This window comes from Oncorhynchus mykiss, chromosome 9 (assembly GCF_013265735.2).
Source record: "Oncorhynchus mykiss isolate Arlee chromosome 9, USDA_OmykA_1.1, whole genome shotgun sequence".
NCBI classification, from domain to species: domain Eukaryota; kingdom Metazoa; phylum Chordata; class Actinopteri; order Salmoniformes; family Salmonidae; genus Oncorhynchus; species Oncorhynchus mykiss.
This window is the reverse complement of record NC_048573.1, coordinates 41836344-41855480: the sequence shown is the minus strand read 5'-3', so window position 1 is coordinate 41855480 and position 19137 is coordinate 41836344. Positions and strand designations below refer to the sequence as shown.

Sequence of the window (19137 nt, the reverse complement as noted above, 5' to 3'; positions counted from 1 at the left end):
GAGTAGCATACAGTGCACACAAAGGAGGCATTTATTAAAGAAACGTCTATGCCTCAAGATTTGACCACACAATAGTCATCTTTCATTCGAAAGGATTTTTTAGTAATGGAGTACAAAGGTCTAAAAAAAAGTCTAACTTTTAAAAAGATTTATACCCTATCCACGTGAGTCCGTTTACAGGGAGTCAACAGATGCTTTGTGTGTCAATAAACTGCATTTACGCCTTCCGAGACAGATTTATAGGGAACTTCTGCCACCTACAGGCGAAACGTGGAAAGTGTATGTCTAAACAAAACACCATTTCACCACGAAGAGCAAGAGATTTGTCTGGATCCAATGTGGTAACTGTTATAATACGTGAACCAGTAACACAAACAGTAAATATTGATGAGTGTAGTCCTTTGAAATGGTCCATAGGTCGGCAGGCAGTGGTTAGAGCGTTGGGCCAGTAGCCGAAAGGTTGCTAGATCAAATCCCCGAGCTGACAAGGTAAAAATCTGTTGTTCTGCCCCTGAACCAGGCAGTTAACCCACTGTTCCTAGGCCGTCGTTGTAAATAAGAATTTGTTCTTAACTGACTTGCCTGGTTAAATACAGGATAAATAAAAAAGGTCAGCACCTGGTGCATCTTCAATCCCTATTTTTTTTTTTAGGGGGTGGATCATCTTTAATATTGAGGATAGTTTGTCACTTCCATCAGTGTAATTGTCTGCATCATAAAACTATAAGCTAGTCTTTACTTTAACTGGTATCTTATGTGGTGTCTTCCTTTAGCCCTCTAGTAATTATAGCCTACCTACCCCCACCTTTATGTCTCCCCTGCCACCTCCCACCTCAAAGAAATAAATGAGTTTTCTCAAGAGAAGACAGAATAAATGGGAAAAGGGCCCATAATGGATAATGAACCACCCCTCTTTAATTCTCTCCCCATTGTCACACCTCCTCCTCCTCTCTTCCCCTCCCATCATGGTGCGGGCAGAGCCACCGCCCAGTGTCTACAGACAGGAAGGATGCTTGGTAATTTCCTCCTTTATTGAATTTGGCTGGACATGCGTGTCCTGATGGGGTAGCTCTCTCTCTCTCTCTCTCTCTCTCTCTCTCTCTCCCTCCCTCCCTCCCTCCCTCCCTCCCTCCCTCGTCCGCCCCTCAACCACCCAATCCAAGCCCTACCTGCCCTGTGCACCCTTTTTTTAAGGTTGAGTCATTGTTCCTCAATTCAGTCTCTGCTGAAAATCTCCAGCTAAAAACCACAGCAGCTCTATAGAGTGGTCACTAGTTGGTACAGGCCTTAACCCTAATCTTAACCACACTGCTAACCCTAATGCCTAACCCTAACGATATTGACAATTTTGACATTGCAGCTGGCCCATCAAATGGAAATTACTTAGTTCTGCCTCCAGGAAAAGATTCATGACAAACTTTTCTCACACCTCAGTTAATTAGACTGACGCTTAGAGGCTTTGTTAATTGGAATGAGCTGAACCCCATTCCCTCCTTGGTTATCATACCAGTCACACACACACACACACACACACACACACACACACACACACACACACACACACACACACACACACACACACACACACACACACACACACACACACACACACACACACACACACACACACACACACACACACACACACACACACACTCACTCTTTCGCAAGCACGCACACACACACACACACTTTCCTATTTGTGCTTGATTGGCAGTCCTGAATGATTCTGTCTATGCTCTTATACAGATAGCCAGCCTGGCATTGGGGATGGAAGACAGGGGGCTGTCGAGGGAGGGGGGGTAGTGTGTGGCACACAGAGAGCCTGATAGAAAGGACTGTGAAGACGGCCACTTCCATCCAACCCTCACCTATTCTGGACAACATAATGTACAGGCTCTTACCTGCTCATTTGTACTCATGTACTGAAGCTTCATCTGCTTCAGATAAGTGGTGGTGAGCGGCATGTTGTAGTCGATGAGATCCGGCACCAGTGATGTCGGTCTGTCATTCTCTGTGAAGATTAAACACACACAAAGTATTATGACTCTCAATCTCCCATAACTCAACATTACTTTCATAACCCTGGTTCTCTGATAATGTGAGTGAGACGTATACATATGGGGACTCGATGGAGGGCACGATCACTACGAAGAACCAATCACACAATGTCTGTCGGAGACAAACAGGTCGAGTGGCGAATGAGGTGAGACGCAACTCTCCCGTCCTCAGAGAGTGGCTCTTGCGGACCAGGGTTACGAAAAAATGACCTTGAGTTCTCTTTCAAATACTCTTTTTTTAATGTATCACATAAGGAAATATGGCTAACTCCCATATTGCAGACATGCTCTCCGAAGCCAGGGTAGTCCCAACAGAATCATCCCTAAACCCGTCCGGTAGTTAATTCTCGCACAGCATCCAGCATTAGGAGCCTCTTGGACCTAGACTTGGTGCTCCGGTACAGAGATATCTGGGTTTGTAGCATACTCTGTTTCACGGAAACATGGCTAGCTGAGGACATGCTGTCGGAGTCCATACAGCCAACGGAATTCTCAGTGCATCGCACCGACAGGAATAACATCTCTCTGGTAAGAAGAAGGGCGGGGATGTATGTTTCATGATTAACAACTCATGGTGTAATTGTAATAACATACAGGAACTCAAGACCTTTTGTTCACCTAGAATTCATCAAAATCAAATGCCGACTGTATTATCTCCCAAGAGAACTCTCCTTGGTTATCGTCACAGCATGTATATCCGCCCGCAAGAGGATACCAAGGCAGCCATCAAGGAACTTCACTGGACATTATGCAAACTAAAAACCATATATCCTGAGGCTGCATTTATTGTAGCTGGGGATTTTAACAAAGCTCATTTGAGAACAAGGCTACCTAAATTCTATCAGCATATCGATTGTTGTACACGAGCAAGTAACATGCTCGACCACTGCTACTCTAACTTCCGCGATGCATACAAGGCCCTCCACCACCTTCCTTTCAGCAAATCTGACCATGACTCCATCTTGTTGGTCCCCTACTATAGGCAGAAACTAAAACAGGAAGCGCCCGTGCTCAGGTCTATCCAACACTGGTCTGACCAATCGGATTCCACGCTTCAAGATTGCTTCAATGACGTGGACTGGGATATGTTCTGGGTAGCCTCAGATAATAACATTGACGTATACGCTGACTCAGTGAGCGAGTTTATAAGTAAGTGTATAGGAGATGTTGTACCCACTGTGACTATTAAAACCTTCCCTAACCAGAACCTGTGGCCTCCAGGTGGTGAAGGTAGGAAACAACATCTCCACTCCGCTGATCCTCAACTCTGGGGCCCCACAAAGGTGTGTTCTCAGCCCCCTCCTGTACTCCTTGTTCATCCACGACTGCCTGGTCATGCACGCCTCCAACTAAATCATCAAGTTTGCAGACGATACAACAGGGGTAGGCTTGATTACCAACGACAACGAGACAGCCTACAGGGAGGAGATGAGGGCCCTGGGAGTGTGGTGTCAGGAAAATAACCTCTCATTCAATGTCAGCAAAACAAAAGAGATGATCGTGGACTTCAGGAAACAGCAAAGGGAGCACCCCCTCTATCCACATCAACAGGATAGCAGTGGAGAAGGTGGAACGTTTTAAGTTCCTCTGTGTTCATATCACCGACAAACTGAAAAGGCCCATGCACACGGACAGTGTGGTGAAGAAGGCGCAAGAGCGCCTCTTCAACCTCAGGAGGCTGAAAAAATGTGGCTTGTCACTGAAAACCCTCACTATCTTTTACAGGTGCATAATTGAGAGCATCCTGTCGAGCTGTATCACCGCCTGGTACGGCAACAACACCGCCCACAACCACAAGGCTCTCCAGAGGGTGGTGCGGTCTGCGGCTCGGGGGCAAACTACCTGCGCTCCAGGACACCTACAACACCCAATGTCACAGGAAGGCAAAAAAGATAATCAAGGACAATAACCACCCGAGCCATTGCCTGTTCACCCCGCTTCCATCCAGAAGGTGAGATCAGTACAGGTGCATCAAAACTGGGACAGAGAGATAGAAGCTGTTTTTCAATCTCAAGGCCATCCAATTGTTAAACAGCCACCACTAGCATGGAGAGGAAGCTGCCTACCTACAGACTTGATATCATTGGCCACTTTAATAAATGGAACACTAGTCACTTCAATAATGCCACTTTAAGAATGCTTACATTTCTAGCATTACTCATCTCATACGTATATAATGTACTGTATCCTTCACTATCTATTGCATCTTAGCCACTCTGTCAATGCTCCTCTATATATTTTATACTTATATATTCTTATCCCATTCCTTTACTAGATTGGGTGTATAAGGTTTTGTTGTGGAATTCTTAGATATTACCTGTTAGATACTGCTGCACTGTAGGATCTAGAAGCATAGCGCTACACTTGCAATAACATCTGCTAACCAAATCTTTTCAGTCTCCTGAGGGGGAATATGTTTTGTCGTGCTCTCTTCACGACTGTCTTGGTGTGCTTTGACCATGTTAGTTTGATGGTGATGTGGATGCCATGGAACTTGAAGCTCTCAACCTGCTCCACTACAGCCCTGTCAATGAGAATGTGGGCGTGCTCGGTCCTCATTTTCCTGTAGTCCACAATCATCTCCTTTGTCTTGATCACATTGAGGGAGACGTTGTTGTCCTTGTGTCATCAGTAAACTTAATGATGGTGTTGGAGTCGTGCCTGGCCGTGCAGTCATGAGTGAACAGGGAGTACAGGAGGGGACTGAGCACGCACCCCTGAGGAGCCCCCGTGTTGAGGATCAGGGTGGCGGATGTGTTGTTACCTACCCTTACCACCTGGGGCGGCCCGTCAGGAAGTCCAGGATCCAGTTGCAGAGGGAGGTGTTTAGTCCCAGGGTCCTTAGCTTAGTGATGAGCGTTGAGGACATTATGGTGTTGAACACTGAGCTGTAGTCAATGAATAGCATTGTCACATAAGTTTTCCTTTTGTCCAGTTGTGAAAAGGCAGTGTGGAGTGCAATAGAGATTGCATCATCCGTGGATCTGTTGGTGCAGTATGCAAATTGGAGTGGGTCTAGGGTTTCTGGGATAATGGTGTTGATGTGAGCCATGACCAGCTTTTCAAAGCTCGAAACCTTAGATATCGTGCACCAGAAACCAGAAAATACATAGTCTTGCTTTGTCTTGCCAGATGCCACTGTTCTATCCTGCCGGTGCAGCGTATAACCAGCCAGCTGTATGTTGATAGTCGTCGTTCAGCCACGACTCCATGAAACATAAGATATTACATAAGTACAAAAATAAGTTACAAACAAAAAAACACAATCGGTTTGGGGCACGTAAAACGTCTGCCTTCTTATCCGGCGAGATTTTACCATAGAGGGCACGACAAAACCTATCCCCCCCTCAGGAGACTGAAAAAGATTTGGCATCGGTCCTCAGATCCTCAAAAGGTTTTACTGCTGCACCATCGAGAGCATCCTGACTGGATGCATCACTGCCTGGTATGGTAACTGTAACGATTCTCGTCCTCGTCTGATGAGGAATATGAAGGATCGGACCAAAATGCAGCGTGGTAAGTGTCCATGTTAACTTTATTAATCTGAACACAAAATAACAAAGGTGAAAAAACAAAACAGTCCTATCAGGTGACAAAACACAAAACAGGAAACAACTACCCACAAACACAGGTGGGAACAGGCTACCTAAGTATGGTTCTCAATCAGAGACAATGGGAATGATAGATAGCTGCCTCTGATTGGGAAACATACCAGGCCAAACACAGAAATACAAAACATAGAACAAAGACATAGAATGCCCACCCCAACTCACGCCCTGACAAAACCAATAATAGAGACATAAAAAAAGGAACTAAGGTCAGAACGTGACAGTAACTGCTCGGCTTCCGACCGCAAGGCACAACAGAGGGTAGTGCGAACGGCCCAGTACATCACTGTGGCCAAGCTTCCTGCCATCCAGGACCTCTATACCAGGCGGTGTCAGAGGAAGGCCCTAAAAATTGTCAGACTCCAGCCACCCTAGTCATAGACTGTTCTCTCTGCTACTGCACGGCAAGTGCTACCGGAGAGCCAAGTCTAGGTCCAAGAGGCTTCTAAACAGCTTCTACCCCCAAGCCATAAGACTCCTGAACACCTAATCAAATGGCTACACAGACTATTTGCATTGCCCCCCCTCTTTTACACCACTGCTACTCTCTGTTGCTATTATCTATGCATAGTCACTTTAATAACTCTACCTTCATGTACATATTACCTCAACTAACCGGTGCCCCCGCACATTGACTCTGTACCGGTACCCCCCTGTATATAGTCTCGCTATTGTTATTTTACTGCTGCTCTTTAATTACATGTTACTTTTATTTCTTATTCTTATCCGTATTTTTTAAAACTGCATTGTTGGTTAAGGGCTCGTAAGTAAGCATTTCACTGTAAGGTTGTATTGGGAGCATGTGACAAATAAAATTGGATTTGATTTCCAAATCCCCTCCAGAATTATACTTCCGTGGCGGATTCCTTTACCAGAACACAGCCGGCTTCCATGCTGCAGACATGGTGTCGGTATCTGCTCAGACACAGAGGTAAACAGAAGACATTATATAAAACGTGGTTTGTTTGAGAATAATAAAATGGTTAACTGGTTAACGTCGTCATTTATATATTATGTGTATCTCCATGTGCATAGAGCAAAGTAAGGGCTAACGTGCATAAAATGAAAAAGGACATTCGTTAGGCAGGGGGTCTTTACTGCCCGTCACAGCCATCAACCCCAGTACTCGCACTCGGAAACACTTTCCGAGCGTAACCGAGGAACAGGACACTGTTGGGACAATGTAATGCGGTCGTCTGACAGTGTAGCGTGATAACAGAGAGAATCCAGCTTTACGCCTAAGTATTCTATTCTCTGTGTGGGCACCAAACAGCTATTTCTCTGGTTGACCTTCAACTCTTAACTCGGTGAGGTGGGTTAAAATGTGTGACGGGCTTGCACGTGTGATGGGAGCAAAGCAGGTAATCATGTATATAAACTCTCAATCCCCTGCTAGCCCGAAGGGGACAGCGAGGTATCTGTAGGCTGCGCCCTGAAAGGCAAATCTGAGAAACCTCCTGTGTGCGGGCAGAATACTTTTGTAAAAATAAGAATCCTGCAGGTCGACTGAAGTGAACCAGTCACCTCGACGGTGGAATGGCTCTCTTCTGCTGGTATTGTTCTGATTGCTCCCTTGCGCAATATATAGATTTCCTGCTCTAGTATGGGAGCCGAGTCGCCACTCCTTCTTGAAGCTAGGATCCCGTTGAAAATGGTTGGCTTCATAGCGAACTGCAGTCTGTACACCTTTGTAACTGCAAACAAGACCCAGGGTCGGGTTGCGCATGCGCGCCAGTTCCCTGCTCTTGCAGCGAGTCACCCACAAGTCAGATGACAGTCACCCGCCAGTGGTGCCAGAGGGCCCTCTGGCAGCGTTTAATGGTGAGTTGCCCCTTTGTTGATTTTTTTCTCTGCGCCATTGGCAAGACACTTCGTTGCGACAGATACTTTTTTACTGGAAGGGGCGGAGTCAAAACACTGTGGTTTAGAGACAGTGCTTGGTGGCAACTGACATTTTGTCTTCCTGCCCCGGCTAATTGAACGAGAGCCGGGAGGAGAGTTTTGGTACTGAGGGCACTTGGGGGTAAAGTGAGCTCCAGCCATCTTCACTGTGAGCGGATACATTGAAATGAGCCGCTGCAAAAGGCGAAGGGTTGTAGGATCACATATGTACCTTTCCCCCATTGTGATGGGGTGGGAGTCGGTGCTCCACCCGAGAGGGGACAGGACATGGTGTGGACTGATGGCTGCCCCTCTCTGTCCCCAGGGGAATCAGTTGGGCAGGGCTTAGATGCGGCTGCGATGAACGGCCCCTCCCCCCACTTCTGGCCTCTGAGAGCTTCAGGAGCTGTATTGATTCTTCCTCAAGAAAGAGAGACGAGAATGACCAGAGGATGGGAGAGTGGCGCCTTCATTAAATAGTACCCGCAAAACATTAGTCTCAACGTCAACAGTGAAGTGGCGACTCCGGGATGCTGGCCTTCTAGGCAGAGTTCCTCTGTCCAGTGTCTGTGTTCTTTTGCCCATCTTAATCTTTTCTTTTTATTGGCCAGTCTGAGACATGGCTTTTTCTTTGCAACTCTTCCTAGAAGGCCAGCATCCCGGAGTCGCTTCTTCACTGTTGACGTTGAGACTGGTGTTTTGCGGGTACTATTTAATGAAGCTGCCAGTTGAGGACTTGTGAGGCATCTGTTTCTCAAACTAGACACTCTAATGTACTTGTCTTCTTGCTCAGTTGTGCACCGGGGCCTCCCACTCCTCTTTCTATTCTAGTTAGTGCCAGTTTGAGCTGTTCAGTGAAGGGAGTAGTACACAGCGTTGTACGAGATCTTCAGTTTTTTGACAATTTCTCGCATGGAATAGCCTTCATTTCTCAGAACAAGAATACACTGACGAGTTTCAAAGGAAGTTCTTTGTTTCAGGCCATTTTGAGCCTGTAATCGAACCCACAAATGCTGATGCTCTAGATATTCAACTAGTCTAAAGAAGGCCCATTTTATTGCTTCTTTAATCAGAACAACAGTTTTCAGCTGTGCTAACATAATTGCAAAATGGTTTTCTAAATTAGCCTTTTAAAATGATAAACTTGGATTAGCTAGCACAACGTGCCATGTGAACACAGAAGTGATGGTTGCTGATAATGGGCCTCTGTACGCCGATATAGATAGTCCATAAAGAATCCGCCGTTTCCAGCTACAATAGTCACTTACAACATTAAGAATGTCTACACTGTATTTCTGATCAATTTGATGTTATTTTAATGGACACATTTTTTTTGTGCTTTTCTTTCAAAAACAAGGACATTTCTAAGTGACCCCAAACCTTTGAAAGGTGGTGTATGTATACCAGCAGTTCATTTATAAAGACTCTACAAAAATGTATATGATATAGCAAAATAACTGCAAACGCTTGATAACTGAACTGCTATCCTCTCCTGTGCTGCACTGACATTATCCCTCAAGTGCAGGCAATGGTCCGTCTTCCTTACAGGGTCCTCCTCTCCAAGGATCATATCCACACGAATCAATCAGCGTTATCAAACAACTTATTACCTACTGGGACTTTACATACACACGTGCACACACACACACACACACACATACACACACTATCAATCAGTAATTGATGATGGCGCTCCTGTCCATTTACTGCAGAAGTATTGATCGTCTGCCTTGTATTTCCGCCCTTCAGGACTCCGGACCTGAGAACCTTGTCCCTTTAGTAGGTCAGCAGATGAATTGAAATGACAGAGATGAGACACGCTGGCTAAGGAATTGAGTTCAGCATAAGGAAGGGAGTGAGATCGTCACAGGACCAGCGACCTGGGCTTGTATTAATCTCGCGTCTCAGACTAGGAGTGCGGATCTAGGATCAGCCCCCCCCCCCCCGTCCATGTCATTTTATTCATCATGATCGAAAAGGCAAAAAGACCTAGATTAGCACTCCTTACGCCCAAGGATTCATGAATATGGGCCCAAACCTTCACCTCCTTCACACCCACTCCTACTGCATCGCCTATACAGCATGATGAAGGTTGAAGAGACGACGGATGAAAGACCTGACGCGAAAGACTGCCTGAAGTCAATTAAAAATAGCCCCGGCATACAGCAATGAGTTGCATTCAATAATTCAGCACTGAACTTTCGTGCGAGTGTTTGGTTGGAGGGGTTGGAGGGATGAGGGGTCAGGGTGGGAAGAGGAGGACCCCCACGGGACAGGAAGCCAATTAGCTGCTCTCTTTATGAGCGACACCCAGCGTTAATGATCATCGTTGACACAACACTGACAGATTGGGCCTGGGAGCACTTCTCTCACTGGGTTGTGTGTGTAGGATGGAGATGAAGACGGAGGAGGGGGTTTTGGGGGGGGGGCTTAATGTTAATTGGCATGGTTTACTTTACATACTACCCATGTAATATGTAAGGGCCCTCCATATATAAAGTTATGACAGCCCCTCTGTCAATATGAGAGGGCCCCTGAATATAGACAAATAAAATATGTATGAAGCAGCCATTGAATATTTCTCTCCATTTTTCGGACTCTCCTCACCTTTTCCTTTATTTCTGCCCCATCTTTCTGTCCTACTCCAGATTTCTCTCCATTTCCCATCTTAACCCCGCTAGTCTCTCTCTCTCTACTACCCGCCCCACCCTCCGGTCGCTCTCACTGTAGAAAAGAGCTTGTTTCCTGGCCATTTCCTTTGTTAAAAGCCCCCTAATTGGGCTAATTGCAGTGTGTTAGGAACGATACAGGACACTCCAATGACTAATTTGAATAGGGCTGGGGGGGGGGGGTAGTGTAGGGGGGGGGTGGGAGATGGGGGGATGGGTTGCCTTTAGGGTGGCAACAGCCAACAGCAGGAGAAGAGGGCGCAAAGCAGCTCTCAAAACCGTTTTTGTCACAACTGCTATGAAAATCCCTTCCTTCATCCATGGTAATATGCGCTTGCAGTAACAGCAGGCTTACAAACAGTGTCAGTAACAAAAGGCTTACAGACAGTCTCAGTAACAGAAGGCTTTACAGACAGTCTCAGTAACAGAAGGCTTTACAGACAGTCTCAGTAACAGAAGGCTTTACAGACAGTCTCAGTAACAGAAGGCTTTACAGACAGTCTCAGTAACAGAAGGCTTTACAGACAGTCTCAGTAACAGAAGGCTTACAGATAGTCACAGTAACAGAAGGCTGGGTTATGAAGAGACATATAAGACATATAATATGATATTTGGTGATGACTAAAAATGTAATGAACAGCTAGAGTTTTACCAAATGGGCCTAAACAGACACTGTGTCCAAAATGGCACCCTATTCCCTATATAGCCCTATGGACTCTGTTGGTAAAGTGCTTTATATAGTGAATAAGGTGTCATTTAGACACACCAGGAGCCTAGCGGAGATGATAGTTGACAGTTTGCTCCAGAGAAAGAGAAAAGTTTTTTTTAACCTTTGAACTCTGCTCCACCCGGGCTGATATGCATCCTCTTCTGACACTCGCCACAGTTCATCAGGAAACGGGTCACTGCCTCCCTGGGCAGGAAGGCATACGTCTCCGCAATCTGCCCATCAGAGAGAGAGAGAGAGAAAGATCACTACTAGAGCCATGGCTGATATGCTAATAATGAGCACTGAAGAGGTGAAACAGGAGAGAGAGAAGAAAGTGTCAGAGGAAAAGAGGGGAAATTAGACCTGTTTCTATAATGCTATACCATAATGGGACGTGGAATTACTGTCTGTGTGTGTCTGTGTGTATTGGCTAAGCTGGGAAAGGGTAAGATTGAGGTTCTTGGGACAGATGTAATATCTTCCCCCTTCACACAAAGACCACATTGTCTCAGCCCGTTACTGGTGACCAAGATACATCAGCAACTTCCACCCTGCCTATTAGCCTCTCGATCTCCTTCTCTACTGTTTCTACTGGCTCCGTTTGGACTTCCTGTTAAACCGGCGTCCGACAATATATAAACCCTTCACCAAGAGTAAAGGCAGGGATTGGCAGTAGGGTTTTAAGGGTTTGTACATGTGTGTGTGTGTGTGTGTGTGTGTGCGCGCGTGCGTGACGAAGGGAGCAGGGTGCTGTCTACTCTCGGAGAATAAAACAGATACAAATGTCAGTCACAGCCTTTGGTGACAGTTTGTCGCTTTGTCATTTGACACGCGGCCTGGTGTCACCAGATTATCTCTAGGAGAACAGTAGTGAGCACGAGCCCATACAGGACAAGAGGGCAATCTGACACATGCACCCAAAGCACCACGTAGCCCTCTGCATATCATCACTGCCACTGGGGCGAGACAGGAGAGACAGGGCGTCAGTCGAGCAGACCGAGAGGGTTTTAATGGGAGACAAAGAAAGAGATGGAGAGATAGAGAGGGATGTGTGTTGGTAGAGAGACTACCCATAAACAGTTGTGCTTTTCTTTGCTAAACCCTCTCTTCCTCCCTTTCAATGTATTCCCTGTCTCTCCCCCTCCCTTGCTGTCAAGTTCCCATTTTTTCTTTATTTTTTATGCAGTCCCTGCAGTCATCCTTTCCTCCAACCTCTCCCCTCCTCCCTCAAACACTTCTCCCTCTATTCCTCCCCCCTCTGTGGCTCTTATGGCAAGGCCAGGCTGGACTTGGCAGCAGGAGAACAGACACACACACACACAGATTCGCCACTGTCTCCTTCAGGCTCTAACAAACAGGAGCGGTCATGCCATCCTGGCCAGAGGGGTGCTAGTGGTGACATGAGTGGGGGGGGGGGGGGGGGGGGGAGATATACAGAAAGTGAGGGGGTTGGGGAACGAGACAGCGGCTCCCCTCAGATGAGTTGACTCTCTGTGTGTGACGACTAGCTAGCCTCCATCGCCATTGTCTTCCCAGTCCCAACAGAAGCTCACAAAGAGAGCCCATGTAGCCTACAGGGTGGGACTGTGGGTCTGGAAAGGGCCTGTGGTGGTGAGGATGCCCACCAACGCAGCTCTGTCCGGTCTAGAGAACTGTAACAACGCACAGAGGGGGACAGAGAGGAGAAGTAGGCAAAAAGTTGGCTGAGCAGCGCTACCAGCGAAGGACAGAAACAACAGGTTCCTGTGTCCTTCAATGTGGTGTGTGTGTGTGTGTGTGTGTGTGTGTGTGTGTGTGTGTGTGTGTGTGTGTGTGTGTGTGTGTGTGTGTGTGTAATAAACATTTCATGACCCACTGTGTGGCAAAGTACCCTGGAAGCCATGGCAGTGTGCAAAGGAAATCGACAGTTAACATGCAGCAACAGAGGAAGTATTCTGTTCATTACACAGTCACAGCTCTGTTTACTCACTACGAATGTGATACTGATTTTCAGTAATTTTATGAATTCATTTGATTCATTTCCATTAGAAGTTAAAGGGAATCCTAAAAATGAAAGTGCATGTGCTTTATAGTACTGAGGGAAAGATGAGTTACCATGTTCAACCAGAAGAGGACAGTATCCCCAACTGAGACACAAAGTGTCCTACTACAACACATTGGGCAAATGAAAGGTTTTCTCCCATTGACTTTAGTACAGGGAGGAAGAACATTTTCCAACGGCAGACTATGTTAAAACTCCCCATTTGAAACAAAGCTAGGAAGGAATGATGAACAGAATGTGGCCCAGGTGTGTGCTTTGCACCGCGGCCATCACCCTTCATCTAAATATAACTAGACATCTGGCCTTCAGCGACTGTGGCGATGCTCAGAGAGAGAGAAAGGCTGAATCGTTGTCAAGGGGAGACAGAGAAATACCTTCTCCCAGCGACCACAAGGTCAGCCTGGCACCGGAATCTCATATCCTCCCCAGCCCTAAAGTGTGAAACGTTTCCTTTCATACGCACAATTTTTTTTAAATCTCAGGCATTTTCTTGTAGAAGTGAGATAAAAAAAAAATGAAAAATAGAGAAAGTGGTGTAGCTATGGAGGCGGTATGTGTCACAGAGATTGAGTCAAAATATTGACTCCAATTTAATTGATATTTTTGGTTTATTTATCTGAAATGAAGTTCACTGGAGGTTCTGTGAATGAACTGAAGAGAAAAAGGCCAAGCCCAACATGAATGTTCCAGGTCAGTGGTGACTCCTGCTGCAGTGTAAGAAAATATTCAGATGATTGTCTAGAAGTATCATACAAATACTTCAACCAGGGATGGGTAACTTTGATGGGGGTGGGGGCCACAAAAAGATGGAACTCATCATGAGGGACCGCAGTGGCTCATGGGTCTGCGTAGCCACATCCATCCTCCCTACCTTGCCCCTCGTGATAGCAAAGATATACAATATATATATATATATATATATTGTTCCGCTGGCCTACTAAAGGGAGCCAGTTGCCCTTCCTGATTTCAATGGTATTCTGAGAAAGTGAGAGTGTTAGTGTTGTTGAATGTGAATCTGAAGACCAGACGGACAGAGAAAGAGAAACAGGTCACGAAACAGGAATTAATACTAAAGGCCAGAGAGGAACAGACAACAGCATATTATTGCCAAATAATCATGTTTGAGAACAAATTTGATTTTCTTTATTTGTGCTATTATATTTAGAATATATTATTATGAAATATTTACCTATGATAATGTGATTATGAATCCACTATGAAAGTAAGGAATTAAGAACTTATGAATTGATGTGTTATGCTTGTGTGTGGAACTGGCAATCAATCAATAAACTGGCAACAAACAAAAAAAACTTTCCCTATGCCATATGGGCATTACAATATGGGCATGACAAGCCCTGGGTATGAAGGCCAACAGTTCTTCAACACGTCGTTAATTCTTTGTTACACGGTTTCTTTGTTTTTGGACCTTAGACGAAGAACAGCTGTTAGGCAACAAAGGGGCTTGGGTAATATAAATGTTTGTTATGATTTTTTCCACCAGAGGAGCTTCGTATTCTTTTTTTGTTGAACGCTGAACCCGGGGAACGCGTCCGCAATGCTTCCCATCCAAAACAGTTTGAAAAAGTTTGTACATGTATAACAACATTTTGTGATGTTTTGCTCATTTTAGTCTTTGACAAGGTTTTCCTGGATGTTGGTGCGCTTGACTTTTTTTTTTCTCACTTTTTCTCACAAGGCTCGTCAACGTTCGGTCGCTGAAGTCTACGCCCCTTTCGTCGGCGATTGGTCAACAGTAGGGATTCTTCAATGAAGTGTTTGTTGTCATTCGACAGACAGACAACATTATTTCATGCACATTTTTTCACTTGAGAAATGACTGCACCAAGCATCTTAGTTCTCGATGTAAAATTGTGGAACTAAAAACCTCGGCAAAAAAAGTAAACATTTATTACAGATCGAGTCAGCTTAGATTCATTTGGAAGTCTACTTGTTGTTATGGCAACTCAAGAGGGACAAACCGTAATAGTGCCTCTTTTTTCTTGTTTTTCAAGCGAAGGTCTTTTAAAGGAGTATGCGAGGCACAGACCTTCACTTCGCCTAGCCGAAGCAAACCGAACCTAGTATGCCCTTACACGTCTTATACCATGGTCAGGAGGGCAATTTTAGAACCTTGTTTACTGGAGCCCTTACAAAGAAGAGTGTGGAGCCCTTACTGGAGCCCTTACAGAGGGAAGTGGAAAGAGAGAGGCAGTAGGCCAAGATATAGAGGTAAAGGAGGAGAACGTTTAAGTAAGGGTGACTGAGTGATAGAAGAGAAAGATAGAGCATAAGGGGAAGAGTGAGAAACAAGAGTTAGAGAGAAAGACTGAGTGTCTTCTCACCGCTTTGTAGGTCTTCTTCTGTCCGGCGTGTTTGGGTGATTTGCCGGGGTCGGCGCTGATATCTACGTGCATGGCATAGATGATGTCAAAGAAGTCCTCCACCACTGCCACCCTCTTCAGAGAGGAGTCGGACCCAGAGCCCCCATCCGCACACTGTAGGAGAGGAGGAGAGGAGAAGGAGTGGTACGTTAGCAGGCTGGATCCTTTGGATGACGCCTACAGGCACCAAGGCTACACACAGACAAACAAACAAACAAACACACACAGACAAGCACACACACACACACACACACACACCAAGGCAGGGAGGAGATTCCCACCCAGCTCTGTATCTCCCACACTGGGAGAGGGAAGGAGAGAAATGCTGGATTTTCAGGAAGTCTTGTTGGGAACCTCTCTATTATACCAAAAGGTCAGGTCACTAGAGAGCTGTGTGTGTACTAGGGGGAGGGAGATTGGGAGGGGGAGACCTGCCAGGAGCACGCACACGCACACACACACACACACACTTTAAAAATATAATTGATTTAAATCCACAAATCATAATTCATACAAGAAGGATAGTAACATTTCAGGACAGGGATATGTGGACAGATAGCACCTTGTTCTCCACACAGCAAGGCTGTCCATGACTGCTGACACAGAGCAGTACATTGCTAGCTGCTTCACCTTCGTCTTATGTAGGCCTGCTATCTGAAGGCCAGGTACTGTCAGCCTGTGAACATGACCGAGACTTCCCAATATCACCACAGCAAGCTTGGACTGGTATCCGATGCTGTTCAGAAATGACACGGGGGGGCCTGGTATTTAAGCAGCTTGTCAGAAAAGGCCTGCTCCATGTAGCAGTCCAATGAGCAGCCCACCTCCACACACACACAAAATCAATATCTGGCTTATTCAGCATACAAGAAAACACATTATCACCGACATCAATCCAGGCTCTGCTGACAAGAGGTTGCTTGTGTATGTGTGCTGTTGGTGAGACCACCTGTCTCACCTCAGTAGAGACCATGTCGACAAGGTGGTCATCTCTAGCAATGTACAAGTCATTATATGAACAGCAACCATTAACAACATGTGCAACAGACTCCATTACAACTCTGGGCGTAAAACAGCAAACGGGATCATGGTTTGCAGGGTACCAGAGTGCTAGGCTGTACTTTGTGGATAGAACTTGAAGCCTCACATTAACAGTAAAGCAGAGAATGTCCTCGCCAATAGCAGCATTGGTATGCATGCACACAGGGCCGGGTTAATGCAGGGGCTTTACCGCGGCTGAATCCCCTTGGCCCAGGCCCGCAGGGTGGCCCAAAAAACAGCTAAAATAAATAAAGCTAAATCGTTCTGAAAAAAGGTTTAAAAAATAATAATAAAGGAAATATATATATTATATATGTAGTATATATATATTTTTTTAAATGTCACTGCAACCGCCAACCACAGGAAGATTCCAATCTCAGTGAGTGTAGTTCGCCTGCTACTTCCTGCTGCCACTCTTCTAATCATCAGATGGGGGAGGAGAGGAGGTAGGGGGCCAACGTGGGTAACTGGGGGGCCCTGCCTTGATTGGGTAACTTATTAATAAAACATAAAAATAAAAACTGCATTATAAATAAATGTGACTGGTCAACTGTGTGAGTCAGGAGCTGGGCCCAAGAGGCAACATTAAAAAAATATATGGTTTTATCCAACCTCAGGAGCCGGCTCTAAATGTTCAAAGTACACCAGAGAGCATAATTTAGCCACAGAGGATCAATAGTTTATTAAAAAGAACTGTGGATTTAAGTGTTATCACAAGCACATACAGGTATCTTCCAAAATGAAGGAAACACCAACAGAAAGCGTCTTAAAAGAGTGTCGCGCCACGGTCAGCTGCCAGAACAGCTTCAATGTGCCTTGGCATAGGTTCTACAAGTGGACCTAAACCATGGCAGGAAAATGCACCCCACACCTTAACATATACTTTCTATCCCTTGTTTACTTAAGGGTTTCCGTTATTTTGGCAGTTACTGGTATGACTACAGTCAGAAAGGCCACAGTTTGGGCCTCATACGTTCTAAATTGGCTACAGCTTGTTGCGTTGGGCCATAGACATATAATCCATAGAAGGCTTTTGTATCACTTAACCATGGCATTTTGACTGCTAATGGGTACACCAGGAATGGATGGCAGTCCTGACTTGAATGGGAACTGCCCATCTATAAATTATATTTCTATGGTTGGTTGCAGCTGAAAATCAAATCAAATCACATTTTATTGGTCACATACACATGGTTAGCAGATGTTAATGTTCTAGTTCCAACCATGCAGTAATATCTAACAAGTCCTCTAACAATTTCACAACAACTACCTTGTACACACACAAGCTGTAGGTTTGCCTTTTGCAGATTTCAAAATACAATCGCAGGAAAAACGTTTGGAAAGCAAATGCCTACTGCTGCAAAGAGAACCGTAGAACCAATAGTAACCCTTTTTTCTCAACAACCTCCCATTTGTAGCTAACAGCAGCACTGTTTTTCAAAGTAGCTCATCTTGAGATTGCCATGCCGAGCGCGTCGGCCATCACCGTGAGTAGCCCATGGCTTCCTCTTCGTCATTAGATGAGTCAGTTTGCCACTGGGCATTTTATTTAGTAGCCTATGATATATATACTGTGTATATATATTGGCTCCTAATATTTGACAATCTGTGTGTCGCTCCATTGGCCTGGGCTAATGATTTGGGCTGGGTTTGTTTGAATTCAAAACCAGATTGATCTCAGTTTGTCGGAGTAGGCACTCATGTTGGTCATTTGTGTGGTATTCAACCAGATTCAGCTAATAGTTTTTAAAAATGCACAAAAACAATAATAATAATTGACGCTGCAACAAAATAAAATCCTCATGTGTGAAAATCCTGTATCCTGTATGTATCCTGTATGTATCCTGTATGTAGCCTGTATGTATCCTGTATGTAGCCTGTATGTATCCTGTATGTATCCTGTATGTAGCCTGTATGTATCCTGTATGTATCCTGTATGTATCCTGTATGTAGCCTGTATGTATCCTGTATGTATCCTGTATGTATCCTGTATGTATCCTGTATGTATCCTGTATGTATCCTGTATGTAGCCTGTATGTATCCTGTATGTAGCCTGTATGTAGCCTGTATGTATCCTGTATGTATCCTGTATGTATCCTGTATGTAGCCTGTATGTATCCTGTATGTAGCCTGTATGTATCCTGTATGTAGCCTGTATGTAGCCTGTATGTAGCCTGTATGTAGCCTGTATGTATCCTGTATGTAGCCTGTATGTATCCTGTATGTAGCCTGTATGTAGCCTGTATGTAGCCTGTATGTAGCCTGTATGCCACATGGCAAATGTTACTATGGCTTTATTATAAAAGGGCTTTTTCGTCAAAAGTACATTTACCATTGTTTACAGAAAATGATGTTGTGCCAGAAAGGGGTTTGAGGTGGTCTGAAAAAAAAAGAAACAATGCCATAGGGCATATGATTTCTTAATCTGGTCCTGCACACACACACACAAACACACACACACACACAAACACACACACACACAAACACACACACACACAAACACACACACACACAAAGAAAACAAGGCAGGGAGGAGATTCCCACCCAGCTCTGTATCTCCCACACTGGGAGAGAGAAGGAGAGAAATGCTGGAATATCTGGAAGTCTTGATGGGAACCTCCCTATTCTCCCACAAGGCCAGTGGAGAGCTGTGTGTGTAGTAGGGGGAGAGAGATTGGGAGAGGGGATACCTGCCAGGAGCACACACACACACACACACACACAAAGTCCCTGTGAAAAAACAGCAG

General features: G+C 45.3%; 1 protein-coding gene across 2 annotated transcripts in view; it reads right to left on the bottom strand.

Moving 5' to 3' along the window:
* LOC110532105 (nucleolar protein 4-like) overlaps positions 1 to 19137 on the bottom strand; it is a 129220-nt gene that overhangs the window by 79712 nt on the left and 30371 nt on the right. For both annotated transcript variants that reach the window (XM_021615718.2, XM_036988026.1), the window contains exons 2-4: positions 15311 to 15463; positions 11049 to 11160; positions 1905 to 2014 (exon numbers count right to left, since the gene is read on the bottom strand). In XM_021615718.2, coding sequence (XP_021471393.2) covers positions 1905 to 2014; positions 11049 to 11160; positions 15311 to 15463 — 375 coding nt within the window. The remainder of the gene's footprint in view (positions 1 to 1904; positions 2015 to 11048; positions 11161 to 15310; positions 15464 to 19137) is intronic.